At 43.8% G+C, this 16,914-nt stretch overlaps 1 protein-coding gene across 1 annotated transcript in view; it reads right to left on the minus strand.

The window, feature by feature from the left end:
- LOC122803889 (probable serine/threonine-protein kinase kinX) overlaps nt 1-16,914 on the minus strand; it is a 654,852-nt gene that overhangs the window by 64,515 nt on the left and 573,423 nt on the right. The window contains exon 8 of the mRNA XM_044073571.1: nt 9,747-10,342. Within this exon, the coding sequence (XP_043929506.1) occupies nt 9,747-10,342 (596 nt within the window). The remainder of the gene's footprint in view (nt 1-9,746; nt 10,343-16,914) is intronic.

Consider the following 16,914-nt stretch of genomic DNA (forward strand, 5'->3'; position numbering starts at 1 on the left):
CATTTTTGTTTTTTCCTGTCTGACTTTTAGTAACACCTTGGAGAGTAGAGGCAGAGGGGGGAAAGGCATAGACTGATAGATTTTTCCAGCTGAAGGATAAGGCATCCACTTTCCATGCTTTTTTGTGATGAGTTCTTGTGCAGAATTTGTCCAACTGATAATTTTGGGGAGAGGCAAATAAATCTATGTCTGGGCTCCATTTCTGTGTCAACATGCTGAAGATTTGTGGATCCAGTTTCCATTCATGCGGGTCCATAAGATTTCTACTTAGGTCTGCCAGAGTATTTTGCATTCCTTGATGATGTATTTGGTAAGTCAAGTCTGTGTTCCACAAGGCCATGGCTAGTCTGCAAAGGGGGTAGGAAAGTGTACCTCCCTGCTTGTCTATGTACCACATAACTGTGTTGTCCGTCTTTATCAGTAGTTTTCCTGAATGAATTAAGTCCTTGAAGGCTGTCAGAGCATTCTAAACAGCTCTTTCTGGTTGATATGCAGATGCATTTGGTTTGGGCTCCATTTGCCCTGAATGCTTCTCCTTGCCAGGTGGGCCCCCCAAGCATAGTCTGATGCATCTGTAGTTAGGATTTGGGTGGCAGGGGGTAGAGTGAATGACAGTCACTTGTTTTGGTGACATGTCTCTGCCCACCAAAGCAACTCCTGTTATAGGCAGGGAATGAGAGGAATCATTGTTTCCAGACTGTGACTATGTTGACTCCATAAACTTTTTAGGTATCATTGACGTTTCCTCATATGCAGTCTCGTATATGGAATTAGTAGAATGCAGGATGCCATGAACCCCGAAGCCTGCAGAATTTGTCTTGCAGATAACTGGGTTTTTGTTGCCATTTGTTTGAAGTATGTTGTCAGTTGCCTTTGTTTGTCTGGTGTGAGGTAAGCCACCTGGGCAGTTGTATTCAAGCTTGCACCCAGGAATGTAATTATTTGAGAGGGTACCAGTTGTGATTTATTTTCATTTACAGTGTACCCTAGGCATGCTAGAAGCCTTTTTACAAATGCCAGATGTTGAAGAAGAGTGCCCTTGTCCTCTGCTTGAATGAGACAGTCGTCCAGATAAGGATAAATTTGAATGTTTCTTTGTCTGCAGAATGCAATTACTGGTGCCAGGTACTTTGTAAAGAACCTGGGCGCAGTAGATAAGCCAAAGGGCAGTGCAGAGAATTGGTAATGCAAAAAAACTGCTTTGAAGGGGAGGTATCTTCTGCATGATTCCCTTTATTGGGATATGCAGATATGCCTCTTAAGTTTAGAGTTACTAACCAAGCATTCCTGCCTAGCATAGGTAGTAGCTGTTGTAAAGTCAGCATCTTGAATTTTGGAATGCCCAGGAATGTGTTCAAAATTGATAAGTCCAGTATTGGACACCATGAATTGTCTTTTCTGGGTACCAGGAAAAGTCTTGAATAAAAACCTTGTCCTTTTTCCTTTTCTGGTGCAGGCTGAATAGCCCCCATATCCATGAGGGATATGATTTGTTTCTGGGCCTCTGCCCACAGATTTTGTGGCAGATCCGGCCATCCGTTTGGAATTGTCAAAGTATGGAAATGAAATCTGTACCACTGGGATACTATGTTTAATACCCACTTGTCCTAGGTAATTAACTGCCAATTCTGAGCATGAAGTGCTAGTTCCCCCCCCCCAAGGGGGCTGCCAAAAGATAAGTGCTTGGTGATGGTAGAGGAAAGTCATTGATACTGCATACTGTAGGGTTGTGCTTTGTTTACTCCAGATTTGGAGGTGGAGGAACCTCATTGCTTTGACCTGTAAGAACCCTGTGATTGGTATCTGGAGCCTTTTGAGCGCCTGGATTTGCCTTGAGTGGCTCTGCTGGACACCGGAAAGGACCAATTTTTTTGTAGGCCAGTGTCTACTGAACCTGGGTGGCTGCACTTACAAAAAATCTTTTACAGTTTGCATAGATTTAGCTTTGTCTTCCATTTTCTTTAAAACCTCTTCTGCCTCATTACCAAAGAGAGTATCATGCTGCAAAGGGGCATCCAACAATTTAGCTTTAACATGATCAGGCAGATTTTGCTCCTTGAGCCAGGCACGCCTTCTAATCATAGACCTAGTTACGGCGGCCCTACAAGAGGCCTCCAAGGAATCAAAACCACAATGCAAAGTATGCTTTCCAACCTGTTCTGCTGAATGTAATAAATCCTGTAACTCTTAATTTTCCACACAATCAGAAATTAACATAATTTTCTGTTTCAGTAAGCCCATAACATGCGGTTGATATTTAAGCATATGAAATTGGCAGTTTAAGGCCCCGATTACCAAGGCAGCAGACGTGTAAACCTTCTTTCCCCATCTATCCAGCGCCCTGGAATCTCTATCAGAAGGGGTAGGATGTTTGGCTGTAGAGGCCTTTACACCCTTGGGACCCTGAGAAATAGTCTCAGGATCAGCAGCAGGATTTTTGAATAGAAATTTGTGGGAGTTAGGAACCCTGTAATATCTGTCTGGCTTACTAGAAGCCGGAGGCAGGGAATCAGGAGCCATGCTTGATTCAAAAAACACATCAACAATGTCTAATACAGGAGGTATTGCTAAAGGCCTATGCTGAGGAAGAAAAAGGAAATCCCTAAGCCTCTTTTTTGATTCAGAGAAGTCCTGACTCTCCCAGTGAAAATGTTCCCTTAAAGTACGCAAAGTCTCTCCAAAAGAGTAATCCTCAGGAGGAGATACAGATGGGATGGATTCCTCTGCATCAGAATCCTCATATGGTGGAACAGAAAATTCCTGATCAGAAGAAATGGAAACCTGATCTGAAGATTCATAATCAGTGCCTTGCCTAGGCCTCTTAGCGGGGGGGGGGGGGGGGGCCTGATCAAGGTAATTAAATCCTCAGCCATTTTGATCATCTGTTATTTAGGCATAGGGGCCTGAGCACGTGGCTCATGCGTTGTTTTTTTAGGCATAGATGTTTTTGACCTTGTTTTTGTTGCTGGCGTCGGTTTAATATAAAAATGTTGAGGCCTGAAAACACCCTCAGAAGCCAGTGCCTGCTCAGCAGCTCCGGACCCATCCAAGGAAGAGACATCCACGGGTTCAATACTCAGAATCTCGCGGCATACCAGACTCCGAATGGGTCTCAATAGAGGCCTGCAACTCAAAAGTAGTGGATATCAGGGGCTGCGAAAGCACCTCACCGAGTACCGGAGACTGGCTTAGGAGAAGCTTTGTCGTCAGTTTTGGACCTCGACTGTCTGTCTTTTTCTTTGCGTTTTTTGTGAACTCCGGTAGTCAGATTGCTAACAGATGACATTTCAGGATAATTAAATATTTTTTTTAGAATATTTAGAAGCAAAAATATACCGACGCTTAACAGTACGTTGGTTAAATCTAGCACAAAACTGACAGCAAAGCACGTTGTGATCTGGGCCTAGGCAAGGAGTACAGTACAAATGAAAATCCTTATGAGGTATTTGCTTCCCACAAGTAATGCAATTATTAACTTTTACTGACATCGGTAAGGAGCAAGAAAAAGTTTCCCCAGCCGGGTACTTAGCTTTAGTTTGAAGACTTTGGTTCTGAAATTCGAATACGAAAATTTCAGGAGTTGGCAGACTGGCACTTGCGAACTGCTTCTGCTTCAGGCACCGCACGTCAAGAAAGTCTGAATGAAATGGCGTTGGCTGCATGTTTTATACCCCTGACGACCTGGTGTCATGGAAGAAGCAACATCATCTGACGCAGAATGCCGAAGACTCTGGTATTGAGGCTGGCTGAGGGCTACCTGCAGGCAGATAACCCAAATGTGATGACTGCAACAGTGAAACACGAACAACATCTGATTATCTGCAAAATCGGAACAGTTGAGAGATGACGTTGGAGCCGAAGAATGCCTCAGAACTGAAGATAAACCCATTCTGTCACTAAGGATTCAAAACAGCTGGATCAAGAACGTGCCCTGCTCTCTGTGGACACTAGGACCCATCAGATCCCAGACCTAGGATCCGAGGAACAGGAAGGAGAGATATGAAATCCTATTTAAAACTGCTGGTAGGTTTCTATTTTAGCAGGGGGTTAAGCCCCAAGGAAACCTACAAAATTAAAGGTTTCTGAGATGCAGAACCCAAAGCACTAGAACTCTGCAACTCCAGTCGATGGTACAGCCCCAGTTATTGAAGATTCGGCTCTCTGGTTAACCATACATTTCATTCTCAGAGAGAAAGCAATCTGGACAGGATCACAAAGAAAATACGGATACTTCAATTCTTACTATTTTATTGCTAGAATAACAGAACCTCTCAGCATGCATTTTTCTGAAGACAATGAAGTCTGAAACAACAATTATGTCATTTAGACATTTCAGTCCTTAGATCATCACACTGATTCCCCCCAAAATCACAAATTTTATGACAAACAGACCAAATATATATGGCAAAACTCCAGAGATTTTGCAAAAATCTGTACAACTGAGAAGTATGCTATGGGGGGAGGGGGACTCTTGCTCACACAATGAGTGATTAACTCACATTCCCCACTTAACAAAATAGCTTCATTTACAGCAAAAGACTACCAATGAGAACAGACAAACTGTGCAAAGAGTTTTCCAAGTAAGAAAACTGAAAACAGAGTCTGCATGGTCTGTACACGAATGACTACAATTTCAGCAGTACCAAGGATTAAAAACATGAAAGCCAAACACAGAGACGGCCACCGTACTGAACAAATCGGAAGCACATTAACTTGACTGACAAAGCAGCACTCCTACACAGAAAGGTTTAATCTAGCATATTGTTTATATGTAAAAGGAGAAGGGAGAATGGTAGAAGTAATCCTTCTCCAATAACAAAAAGTTATCGCACAAAAAGTCCGCCAACAAAAAGGGCTAGACTGACACTAAAAATACAGTTAAAAATGAATAAGGATTACAGCCACTAGCAGCTAAAGAGGAAGGAAGAATAATTACATATTGACAGAGAATCATGTAGACGGAAGCAAGCAATAAATTTATATAAGCGGACCTCTTGCAGCTCAAGACTTGAAATCCTGTGCCTGACCATAACAGTGGCAAACGAGATCTGAGGAGTTAGTAGTGTGGTGCATTATGGGAAGAAAGGGTCGCTCGAGACTGTGATCTGAAGTATGGAAGATGAGGCAGAAACAGAACAGAGGATCGGATACATAACTCATCCAATGAGGAAGAAAAGGACATCATATTTTATGATTATACCTATCTCTGTACAAAATCTGGATAACAGAGTCTCTTGCTCAGATAAGTAGATGCCTGGTTGGGGCAGAAATAAGCCAATCATCCAAATAGGGAAACGCATAAATCCTTGTCTTAGGTGAGCCTCTAACCACTGCCATGCACTTGGTGAGCACTCAGAGCAGTAGGGAGACCAAAGGGCAGTGCTTTGAACTGGTAATGACCGACTTCCAGCCGGAAGAGTAGGTGCCTTCTGGATTGTCTGTCCATTTTAAGTGGTAGTATGCATCCTGAAGGTCTATGGAAAACACACAATCATCGTGTTCCAAAAAAGAAAGTATGGACTGTACTGTGACCATTTGGAACTTGTGGTGTCAGACTGACTTGTTTAATATGCTGAGATCCAGAACTGGTCTCCAGTCCCCCATTTTATTTGGAACTAAAAAGAACCTTGAGCAAGTTCCAAATACTCTTTGGTCTGGAGTGACTTCTTAGATGACTTTTGTCTAGTAGTTTCTGAATTTGAATGGTTGCTTGATACCTTTGACTTGCTGTAACATCTGGGATTTTCTTGTTTGGGGGGGGCTGGTGGGAAAGAGATTGGATAAACTCTGGATATTATCCTCTACCCCCATATATTACTGGTTATTTTTAGCCAGGCTGTCCAGTCCAGGGATAGTTGACCCCTGATAGTCTCCAGAGGCAGGGAATCAGACCTCCTTTCAAGAGCTCTGGAAGCATTTCCCAAAGAAAGACTCTGGACCCTTGATTCTGCGGTTCCTCCCTCTGCCCCTGAGGGAACTCTCTACACGTGTGTCCTTTTAAGACCCTTATGATTTCTTTAACCACATTTTACCACCACCTGTCTTTGACTCTTAAGGTAAGGTGTCAGACGGGAGGAAAAACATATACCTATAGCAGGAAGGGTCTTTACCCGCCTTTTTACACATGGATAACACATCTTTGACCTTGGGACCAAAAAGGGACATGCCGTCAAACAAAGCATTGGCAAACTAAGAATTAAAAGGCTCAGCAAAGTCGCACAGGAGCATCCAGGTATGCCTCCTCATAGATATGTCAGAACCCACTGCTCTACTTGTTCCCTCGGCTGCAAGCTTCATAGAAGAATTAGCTACAGAATGTAGGGTTGCCAGTTGGGAAGCAATCTTTTCTAGGACTCCCTCAGCTATGGCTTCCACAATGGTATGACAGCTCCTTGATCAGATTGCTGTGTAACCTGGTAAAGTGGGAAAGGTTATTCAGCAATTGCAAGGGCAACGGCCCCTGATGAAAAGACTTGCTTCCCGCATATATCCGTCATCCTGAAATCCTTATTAAGAGGATGCACAGTGAAACTCTCCTCAGAGATCTTTTTCGGTAGCTGCGGCCATGACCATGGCATCTACTGCAACCTCATTTGTCCAAAAACTTATTAGCTGGTGCAGTGATGAATGTGGTCTCATGGGAAGGGGGGGGGGGGCTCAAGAAATTCTGGGATCTCCCACACCCAGAGCAATCAATTCTAAGAGCTCGACAGGCAGAGTGACCCAGGAGGTAGACGGACAGGATCTGAAGGCTGCCAGGTACACAGACTCCTCAGGCGAAGGATTACTGGTCTGCCAGCCACTTCCCTGTTTTAAAATCTCCAAGCTGTCCCCAAAGGAAACATCCTCAAAAGGTGACCATGGGGTGCCTTCTCCCTCATCGAGGTCAGTGTCTTCTATGGCCGACTCCTCGGTCAAGTCCAAATGCTTCCTCTTGCAAATCATTTTTTGAGAAACCTCCTCAGCAGGATATTCTGAAGAGGTATCAGAAGAGGCAGGGGTATCCAATGGGTATCCAGGGGCCTAAGGCCTGCTGTACCTGTGGAATGTTCTGCTAAGAAAGTGGGAGCAGGGCCGTAGATGTTGGTAAGGATCAAAGGGAGAGGTGACTTTCTAGTTGCAGAGGCAGCTATTGCCCTCACCAAACCCTAAAGGTTGACTGCTCCTGAGTGGTGGACTCGGGCTCCAACAGGCTATGCTTGCGGGACAGAGTCCTCTCCAGCTCAGAAGACTGCTCATCCAGGGTAGAAGCCAGCACTGAGCTGACTGGCGCAGAAGCCCCAAAGTGCATAGACTGCTCAGAAGGTCTTGGAGTTTAATGCACCTGCGGCCAGAGAGGCTCACTACAGCTCCAAAGAGCTCTGAGCAAAGGACCAATCTGAAAAAAGGGAAATTCTCAGATCCGAGCTGGAAAATGCAGTGTGTATCTGATCCGATAACTCTGAGGCTTGTCCTGAGGTCAGAGGAGCAACCAGACAGGGAGTAGACAGCTTGGATAAATCTTGGACCATTTAGGAGCAGAGAGGGACTTGGTAATGCCCTGCACCCACAAAATTTTCTGGGTCATCCATTTTGTGTCTCCTTCTGTAAGGCTTCTGGTAGAATGGGAAGAGTATGCCGAATAAGACTGACCTGTTCAGAAAGAGAGATGGTACCCTCAATGGCACAGGGTCTATAGATGGAGAGTACAGTCCTCAGCAGGGAGACAATTGGTTTGAATGGACTGAAGACTGGATCCAACCGCAGCAGTTCTGACCTACTGTTACCTGACAGACTTCGAGCCAAAGAAGCTGGATCTGAGAAAGACATGATCAGCGCCAAAGGCTCCGACCGAGCTACTGGTTCAGCAGATTTAGAAGTTTTAAGTCTAGCTTCAGAGGAATCTGTTGGAGCCAAGGAAGGTCTTTTCTTCCTCTAGCTGAACATCTGGAGAAAGACGCAGCAGGACTCAAGGGAGTAGATTTAGCCACAGTTTTGGGGCCACTCCCAGAAATGGCCTCAAAGGATGATAGTAACATGCCCCTCAAAATAAGTTTAACTTTTTTTCTTTCAACCTGGGCTCTGTGGTTAAAAGGCCGACAGATACATTGCACAGTCTTTTTGCAGATGGAGGGGGCCCAGGTAATAGACACACACAAGGTGTGTGTCACTGAATGGGATTTTGTGACTGCACTTTGTACATTTTTTAAAGCCTGCCGGCTTATCCTGTTGCTCAGCCATTTGGAAGGAGAGAGACGGCAGAGATGCACACACACACAGCAAATTTTCACAGACAGGAATGGGAAAAAAATTACAATAGAAAGGGGGAAAAGAAAATTTTCTTTAAAGGGAGAAAAATGAGCAGGACAACTGTAGCGAGATTACCACAAGGGGTGTACGGGAGGGGAAAGGAAAGTAAACTAATAAAAAATGGTTAATGCAGGGAAAGAAGAATTCAGAGTAAAAGGCAGAGAGGAAAAACTAGTCGCACTACCAAAAGATCAAGTAGAAAAAGATTTATGAAAATGTCTTTAAATATCACCTGACTGTCCAAGAGTAGAAGGTTTAGACCAAGTCTTCGCGAAGCAGCAAACAAGGTCTGAGGTAACAGGGAGAGATATATTATGGGTAACGGGAGGTTTCCAAGAGCTTTTTGGTTGCCACAAGCTTGGTAACAGCCAAGTCGGATCAAATGGATTGGACCTGGACCCATATGTGAGGACGAAATGAAAACTGACAATATCAAATAAATTAAGTTTTAAGAATCAAGGCTACTACATATTTAAAGTAGCAAGTACAATAAAAACATTTTTAAAATGTTTTTCTATGCAAAAACTGATATATTTTTTATTTTATTATTTCTATGACTTTTTAATGTGTTTCATGATTGACAAAGTCAATCCCTTCCGCTCTCAAGTGCTGGAGAATCTTTTACATCTACTTTACTAACTCATGCAGATAGGTCCTTGGTTTTATATCCTATACAAAAGCACTTCAGGAATGCAAGAGCCCCAGAGATGTAGTACACTATCAGTGCTGGAACACGAGCCTGGCATTAGGAGAACACACAGCCTTTTTAATCATCCCAGCATCAAAGGCAGTGTAGTACCTGCTGAAACGCTGGCACTGCTAACTCATCTTAAGGCCGAGTTGCCAAAATAATTAAACTAAAGATGAAGATGTCTTTAGAGACCCTTTTGTCTGGATTTCACATCACACTGGTCTGTTGTGTAGTCATACACATGAACATTTCCAAAAATTCCTTTAACTGAAGTCCTAAACCCATTTCTCTGTTCAACTCCATACTCATTCTCTAGGATGTTCCCAAAGGTCAAGAAGTTGAAAGATGGAAATGGGACCTTCCTGACAGGCCAAGACATGAAGAAGAAATGGGTACATACTCTTCCCTGTGCTATGTGGTGACCATAAAGGCATCAAGACAAACTATTTAGCTTTAAAACTACTTCAGCAATGAGCATCAGATACCATACTACTACAGATAGTATAAGAAGCAAAGCATAAGGTAGCAGAAATGAAATTAGGGCTTTAGTCCTGCAACGGCCAAGGTCTTTGTAATCCCTAGCATAAAAAGCAAAGTATTCAGGTTTATTTTATCCCCTTCATTTTATGCTGGATATATAGCTAACGGATCACAACTGCAAATCTGATCCCTCTTTAGAAATTATTTGGATGAAATATACATTTCAAAGAATGGGACAATGCATAATTACAATTAGTAATGAGCAAGAGTTGTGCAGTGACATTACCTTCTTTTATTACATCTTCAACTACACAGGAAGAAACTTCCTTAATCTTCTCCACAAGGGCATCTTCAGAAACCCCGTTCATCTCCTCCACAGGGGCATCTTCAGAAACTCCCTTCATCTCCTCCACAGGGACATTTTCAGAAATCCCCTTCATCTCCTCCACAGGGACATCTTCAGAAACCCCCTTCATCTCCTCCACAGGGGCATTTTCAGAAATCCCCTTCATCTCCTCCACAGGGACATCTTCAGAAACCCCCTTCATCTCCTCCACAGGGACATCTTCAGAAGTCCCCTTAATCTCCTCCACATGTGCATCTTCAGAAACCCCTTTCATCTCTTCCACTGGAAGATCTCTGGACACGTCCTTCATCTCCTCCTTCTGCTGGTCAATTTCAGAAATATCCTTCATCTCCTCCTCTTCAGGGTCAGATTCAGAAACATCCATCTCTTCCTCAGGGGCACTTTGAGAGAATTCCTTCATTTCTTCCTCAAGGGCATTTTTGGAAATCTTCATCTCCTTCTGAAGGGTAGCTGTAGCGTCAGCTCTGTGCTGTTCTACAGATATCATATGATCTTCTAGCTTTAAATGCTTGTCTCTAGAACAGAAAAAAAATCTCAGGATTTGTTTAAAAAAATAAGTGCAATTACATAAGGGCATTCAGCATGCACGTAGACATTTAAGTAAGAGACCATTTCTGCACTGCATTCATAAATTAATAGAAAATGGCTACAAGAAGACTTCACTTTTCCAGTCAGACTTGATCAGATGCCCTCTGTACAGGTAATAGACAGTCTCCTAAATCAAGGAGGTAAGCAGAAAATTCAGAGAGAGAGAAATGTAAATCTGTGCCATTTTCTGTTCTTTCTTTGGAGCAGAGGGACATTAAGAATTGCACCCGTATCCGCACTCCATGGTCAACATGGAAAAGTACAGTTTTGTACCTACCATAAATGTAGATGTTCGAGGATCCACATTGCTGCAGTCCTAACTATCGGGTAGTCCGCTGTCCAGTCGGCCCGAATACCAGAGTATATGGCTGACGTCGGTCAGGGCGCATTAGACTGACGTCAGTACGTCAGGGTACTAATGCGCATGACCGACGCCATATCCTCAGTCTTTTCTTGCCCCAGATGTCAGAAGACCCTAAAAAGACAAGGCCCAATATACCTGCACCAAAAATATGTACAATATATACAAAAATATATACAAAAATATCAGCATATAACCTCACCTACACAACCACCCCTAAACACAGAGTGGAAGGAGGGAGGGTAAATTGGACTGCAGCAATGTGGATCCTCGAACATCTACATTTATGGTAGGTACAAAACTGTACTATGTTCTTCATTCCACATTGCTGCAGTCCTAACCATTGGGTAGAATCCCAAAGCAGAGGTAAGGGAGGCTGGCAAATCATAAGGAAGCAGGAGCTGTCAACATGCCTTGCAAAATAGCAGTGGCAAAACCAGCCCTAGATTTAGAGTAGAGAGGAAGGTGGTAATGCTTAGAGAAAGTATGTACTGAACTCCAAGTAGCTGCCTCCAAAATATCCTTAGTTGCCACCCCTTAGAAATGCTGTAGAAGTGGCAGTAGCCCTAGTGGAATGAGGCCTAATCCCAGCTGGAATCTCCTTGCCATGATGGGAATAACAAAATGAAATGCAAAACCCAATCCACTTAGAAATAGTTTGCTTAGACACAGGCTTGCCCAGAGAACCCAAAGCAAAAGAAACAAACAACTGCTGAGACTGCCTGAAATCCTTAGTCCTGCTTAAATAATAACGTAATTGCCTATGTACATCCAAAGTGTGCAAAATCTTTTCTCCCTTATTTTGGGGATCTGCATAGAAGGTAGGCAAATGAATAGTTTGGTTTAAAGCCACACTAGAAACCACCTTAGGCATAAAGGAAGGATTAGTACGTAATGATACCCTATCCTTATGGAAAATCAAAAAGGGCTCTACTGCCATAAGGGCCTGCAACTCAGAAACCCTTCTTGCAGAAGTAATAGCCAACAAAAAAGCAGTCTTCCATGACAAGTATTTCAATTCAGCAGTAGCCGCAGGCTCAAAAGGTTGTAGAGTAAGTTTTTCCAACACAAAATTGAGATCCCAAGCAGGAGTAGGAGCTCTACGGGGGTCTTATATTCTTTGCCCCTCTAAGAAACTGCTTGAACAAAGGATGAAAACAATGGAGGGTCACAATCATAGTGAGCTGAAATTGCTGCAGCATGAATCTTAATGGAAGAGAAGGACAAACCTTTGTCCAATAACTCAGTAAGATATTGAAGAGCCACACTCAAATTAGGCTCAGAAATCTCCAAATTGTTTGCTGCACTCCAAAATAAAAATCTCTTCCATTTTTCTGCGTACACTTTCCTTGTACTAGGTCTTCTGGCTTCCATAATCACATTTAAAACTTGTTGAGGAAGTTGAGACCTGCTGTGTTTCAAAACAGAATATGCCAGGCTGTTAGATGAAGAGAGTGAAGCTTGACATTGAGTAGGTGACCGTCCTTCTGAGATAACAGGTGTGGAATCAAAGGTAAAGGCCATGGAGGCTTCCTTACCAGACTCCTTAGTAGTGGGTACCAGTGTTGCCGAGGCCAATCTGGAGCTATTAAAATCATCCTTGGCTTGTCTTGTCTGACCTTTAGGAGCACCTTTGGGAGAAGAGGCAGAGGTGGAAAGGCATACACATGAAGATTTTTCCAACTGAAAGAAAGAGCATCCACTTTCCAAGCTGTATGATGAAACCCCTTTGTGCAAAACTTTGGCAGCTGGTGGTTTAGTGGAGAAGCGAACAGATCTATGTCTGGAGTTCCCCATGACACTGTCAATTTCTGAAATACATGAAGATCCAGTTTCCACTGTGGGGATCCATGATTTGCCTGCTTAACACATCTGCTAAGGAGTTCTGTGCTCCCGGCAGAAACCTTGCCTGAAGAGTTAGTTGCAAGCTGAGCGCAGTCTCCCATAAAATCATTGCTTGCCTGCATAGAGGATAAGAATGTGTTCCCCTTGTTTGTTGATGTACCACATGACAGTTGTGTTGTCTGTTAGAATCAACACCTGCCCAGGAAGAAGTAAATCCTTGAAAGCCATTAATGCAAACTGGACTGCTAACATCTCCTTCATGTTGATATGTAGATGCTGTAGTCTGGCAGGCCACTTGTCTTGTATCCACTTTCCATTTAGATGAGCTCCCCAAGCAATGTCCGAGGCATCTGTCGTTAAAATCTGACTCGCCTCTGGCCGGGTCACAGAGAGTCCCTTGTTTAGGTGACATTCCTGAGCCCACCACAAAAATTCTTTTGAATGCAAGGTATTATTTGAATGACAGTGTCCAAATCCTGGCAGTGCTGTGTCCACACATTTTTGAGATACCATTGCAGCTTCCTCATATGCAGTTTGGCATTGGGAAGCACCAGAATACAAGATGCCATGAACCCTAAGGCTTGAAGGACTGTCCTTGCAGTCAGCCCGGACTGAAGAGATAGTTGATGGAAGTAACTGGAAAGATTCTTTTGTTTGTCCGGGGTTAAAAAGGCCATCTGGGCTGCTGTATTCAGTCTCACACCCAGAAAGCACATGTCTTGAGAGGGTACTAGACTGGACTTTATTTCGTTCACAGAATACCCTAGGCATCTTAGCACTGCTATGACATATTCCAGATGCTGTAGAAGGTCTTCCTTTTCTTGAGCCAGAATCAGGCAGTCGCCCAAGTAAGGATAGATTTGAATTCCTTTTAGCCTGAAGTAAGCTATCACTGGAGCCAGAACCTTTGTGAATACTCTTGGCGCAGTAGATAAGCCAAAGGGCAATGCAGAGAACTGATAGAGAATTTCCAGCTCGAAAACGCAGATACTTCCTGCAACTTAGTCTTATAGGCACATGAAAGTAAGCTTCCTTTAGATCTAAAGTTACCATCCAATGATCTTTGCCCAGCAGAGGTAAAAGCTGTTGTAACGTCAACATCTTGAACTTGGGAATGTCCAGATAAGTGTTGAGGATAGATAAATCCAAAATTGGTCTCCACGTGTTCCCCTTCTTTGGTACTAGGAACAGGCGAGAATAAAATCCTAGGCCCCTTTCTGGTACAGGGACTGTCTGAATGGCCCCTATTTGGAGTAACAGAGAAATTTGCTTGTGAGCCTCTTTCCTTTGTGGAGGTGGAACGTCTGGCATGCCTTTGAAAGGGGGCAATGTATGGAAATAAAACCTGTAACCGTGGTGAATGATATCCAACACCCATCTGTCTTGAGTGATTAAATCCCAATTTCCTTTGAAAAGAGACAGTCTTCCTCCCAAAGGAGCTGCCAGACGAGAATCTACTGGCAGCTGAAAAGGCAGGTCATTGGGTCTGTTTACGAAAGGACTGACCCCTGCCCTCACCAGAGGTCTGAGCAGGTGAACCCCCTGTTCTAGGCCTAAAAGAACCTTGAGCTCTGCCCCTACCACGCCTAGACCTACCCCTAGACTGAGAATCATAAGCAGGATATGTCCATCCCTTAGTAGGCCAATTTCTACTAAACTTCGGTGGCTGCACCTGCAAAAAATCTTTAATAGTTTGCATAGACTTAGCTTTGTCCTCCATTTTCTTTAAAACTGTTTCCACAGGCGAACCAAATAACACATCAGACTGTAAGGGAGCATCCAAAATCCTAGTCTTAACATGCTCTGCTAAATTCTGATCCCTCAACCAGGCATGCCTGCGAAGAACAGAACTAGTGGCAGCCACCCTCGAGGAGGCCTGCACAGCATCAAAACCACATTGCAAAGAATGCTTACCCACTTGTTCAGACACATGAACTAAATCCAGCAACTCTTTACACTCTATACCTTCCGCCAAAGCATCCACCTTAGAGTTCAATTGTGAAAGGAGATAATTTTGATATTTTAGCATGTGAAACTGACAATTCAACGCTCTCATGGCTAAAGTGGAAGAAGTATACACTTTCTTTCCCCACCTATCCAAAGCCCTTGCCTCTTTATCAGTGGGAACAGGATTTTTAACAACAGAGGCCTTAACACCTTTAGGCCCCTGAGAAAAAGTTTCCGGGTCTGCCCTAGGACTCTTAAACAGATACTTATGAGCTTCAGGCACCCTATAGTACCTATCAGGTTTAACAGGGGCAGGAGGCAAAGAATCAGGGTTCAGGAAGCCTCTGCAAAAACATCTTCCACCACATTCAACACAGGAGGAATAGCTAAGGGCCTATGCTGGGGTAAAAATAAGAATTCCCTAAGCCTTTTCCTGGAATCAGAGTAATCTTGGCCTTCCCATTTAAAATGCTCCCTCATGGAATGCAGAGTCTCTGAAAATGAGAAATCCTCAGGAGGAGAAGCTGTAGGAGTGGAATCATCCACATCAGAATCAGAATAAGGAGGATACTCCTGCAAGTCTTCCAGAAGACTCAGAAGCCTCTGAACACTGTTCAAAACTCTCAAACTCAGGTTCCACCCTAGGCCTCTTATCAGGAGGGGGCATAGAGCCTCTAATCATAGTAATTAAATCTTCTGCCATTTTAAGCATATGTTTCTTAGGCACAGAACCTGAAGTGCTAGGAGAAGCCCCACTGAAGCTAAACTTGGCCTACCTCTCAAAGAAGTTTTGGAAACAGAAGGAGAGGCTCTAACTACCTTGGGAAGAGAGGGAAGAACAGTTACCTGAGAGGCCCCCTCAGCCTGGCCTACCTCCTGAGAGGGCACATCCTGTAACAGTAAAGTCTCTGCCTGAGACTCCAAAGAAACTCCTGGCAAAACCTCTGGCTCCACTGAGCCTTCTAAAGAACCGACATCCGGGACTGCCGGTTCATCAACCCTAGGCTTTGCTGTTTTGTCCTTGCGCTTTTTGGACTAAGCTGGCCGGAGCAGCCGATGGCATTTTATAATTACAACGCTTCCCAAACACTAACCTGGCACAGTCTAACCTTCTCTTAATAGTGCGTTTGTTAAATCTAGCACAAGAGCGGCAACCAACAACGTCGTGCTCAGGCCCTAAACAAGGTATACACAAAGTATGGTAATCTCTATGAGGTATCTGCTTCCCACAAGAAATACAGTTATTCACTTTTTCTGACATCTGGTTAAATACTGAGGCAAGAAAAAACCAAAATGTTCCCCAACGGGGTACTTAGCCAACTTTGATTCGGTCTGAAACTCCGACTTCGGAAAGTTTTCAGAACGCCAACCTGCACTCGCAAAACTGCTTCTGCATCGGACCATGCGGCAAAAAAGACGGAGGATATGACGTCGGTCATGCGCATTAGTACCCTGACGTACTGACGTCAGTCTAATGCGCCCTGACCGACGTCAGCCATATACTCTGGTATTCGGGCCGACTGGACAGCGGACTACCCGATAGTTAGGACTGCAGCAATGTGGAATGAAGAACATCCACCAAACACTTTTGCTGAAATATGAACCTTAACTTATAGTGCACCACAAAGCACGCAAGAACTTTAACAATGCACTAGGAGAACTAATACAACACTATGCACAATTACTCTAAGCCATTATAAGGGCACAGGCAACTTACCATAAGGTTAGGTGGGTTACTAATTGGCTCACAAATAGCAGACACACAGTTAAAATAAGGGAGTCCTTATCCACTTCCAAACCAGTAACCAGTGGCGTACCACAGGGCTTGATGCTACAACCCCTACTACTTGGAATTTACTTTTCAGAAGTGCAAGCTAAAGCAAAAGTTGTTTGGCTAACAAAGTTTGCAGATGACTGCAAGCTGGGCACGATCACCGAATCCCCGAGTGACATGGTCACCCTTCAAGAAGGTCTTACTCAGACGAATAATTGGTGTCAAAGCCATGGGCTCAAGTTAAATGCTAAAAAATATATCACCCCCTTTGGCAAAGGAGACATCCATGTAGATTACCACATTAACAACTACATCTTAAGTACCCAATCTGTGGTAAGATATCTGGGCACACAGGTTGATGGCAACCTCTCCTTCGATCATGTTTCCACAGTGGTACAGAAAGCCTTTTACGTTGCTCGTCTCATCAATAAGGGCATTGTCTCCAGAAAAGAGAGGTTATAACCCCCCCCCCCCCGTACTCCTCTCTTATTAGACCAATTACAAAATACAATGCGCCCTTTGGTATGTACCTCATCAAGCACCTCCAACAATTGGAGAGTCCTCAGAGGTAC

The sequence above is a fragment of the Protopterus annectens genome, chromosome 6.part0, assembly GCF_019279795.1.
Source record: "Protopterus annectens isolate FY-2018-M chromosome 6.part0, PAN1.0, whole genome shotgun sequence".
Lineage (NCBI taxonomy): Eukaryota > Metazoa > Chordata > Ceratodontiformes > Protopteridae > Protopterus > Protopterus annectens.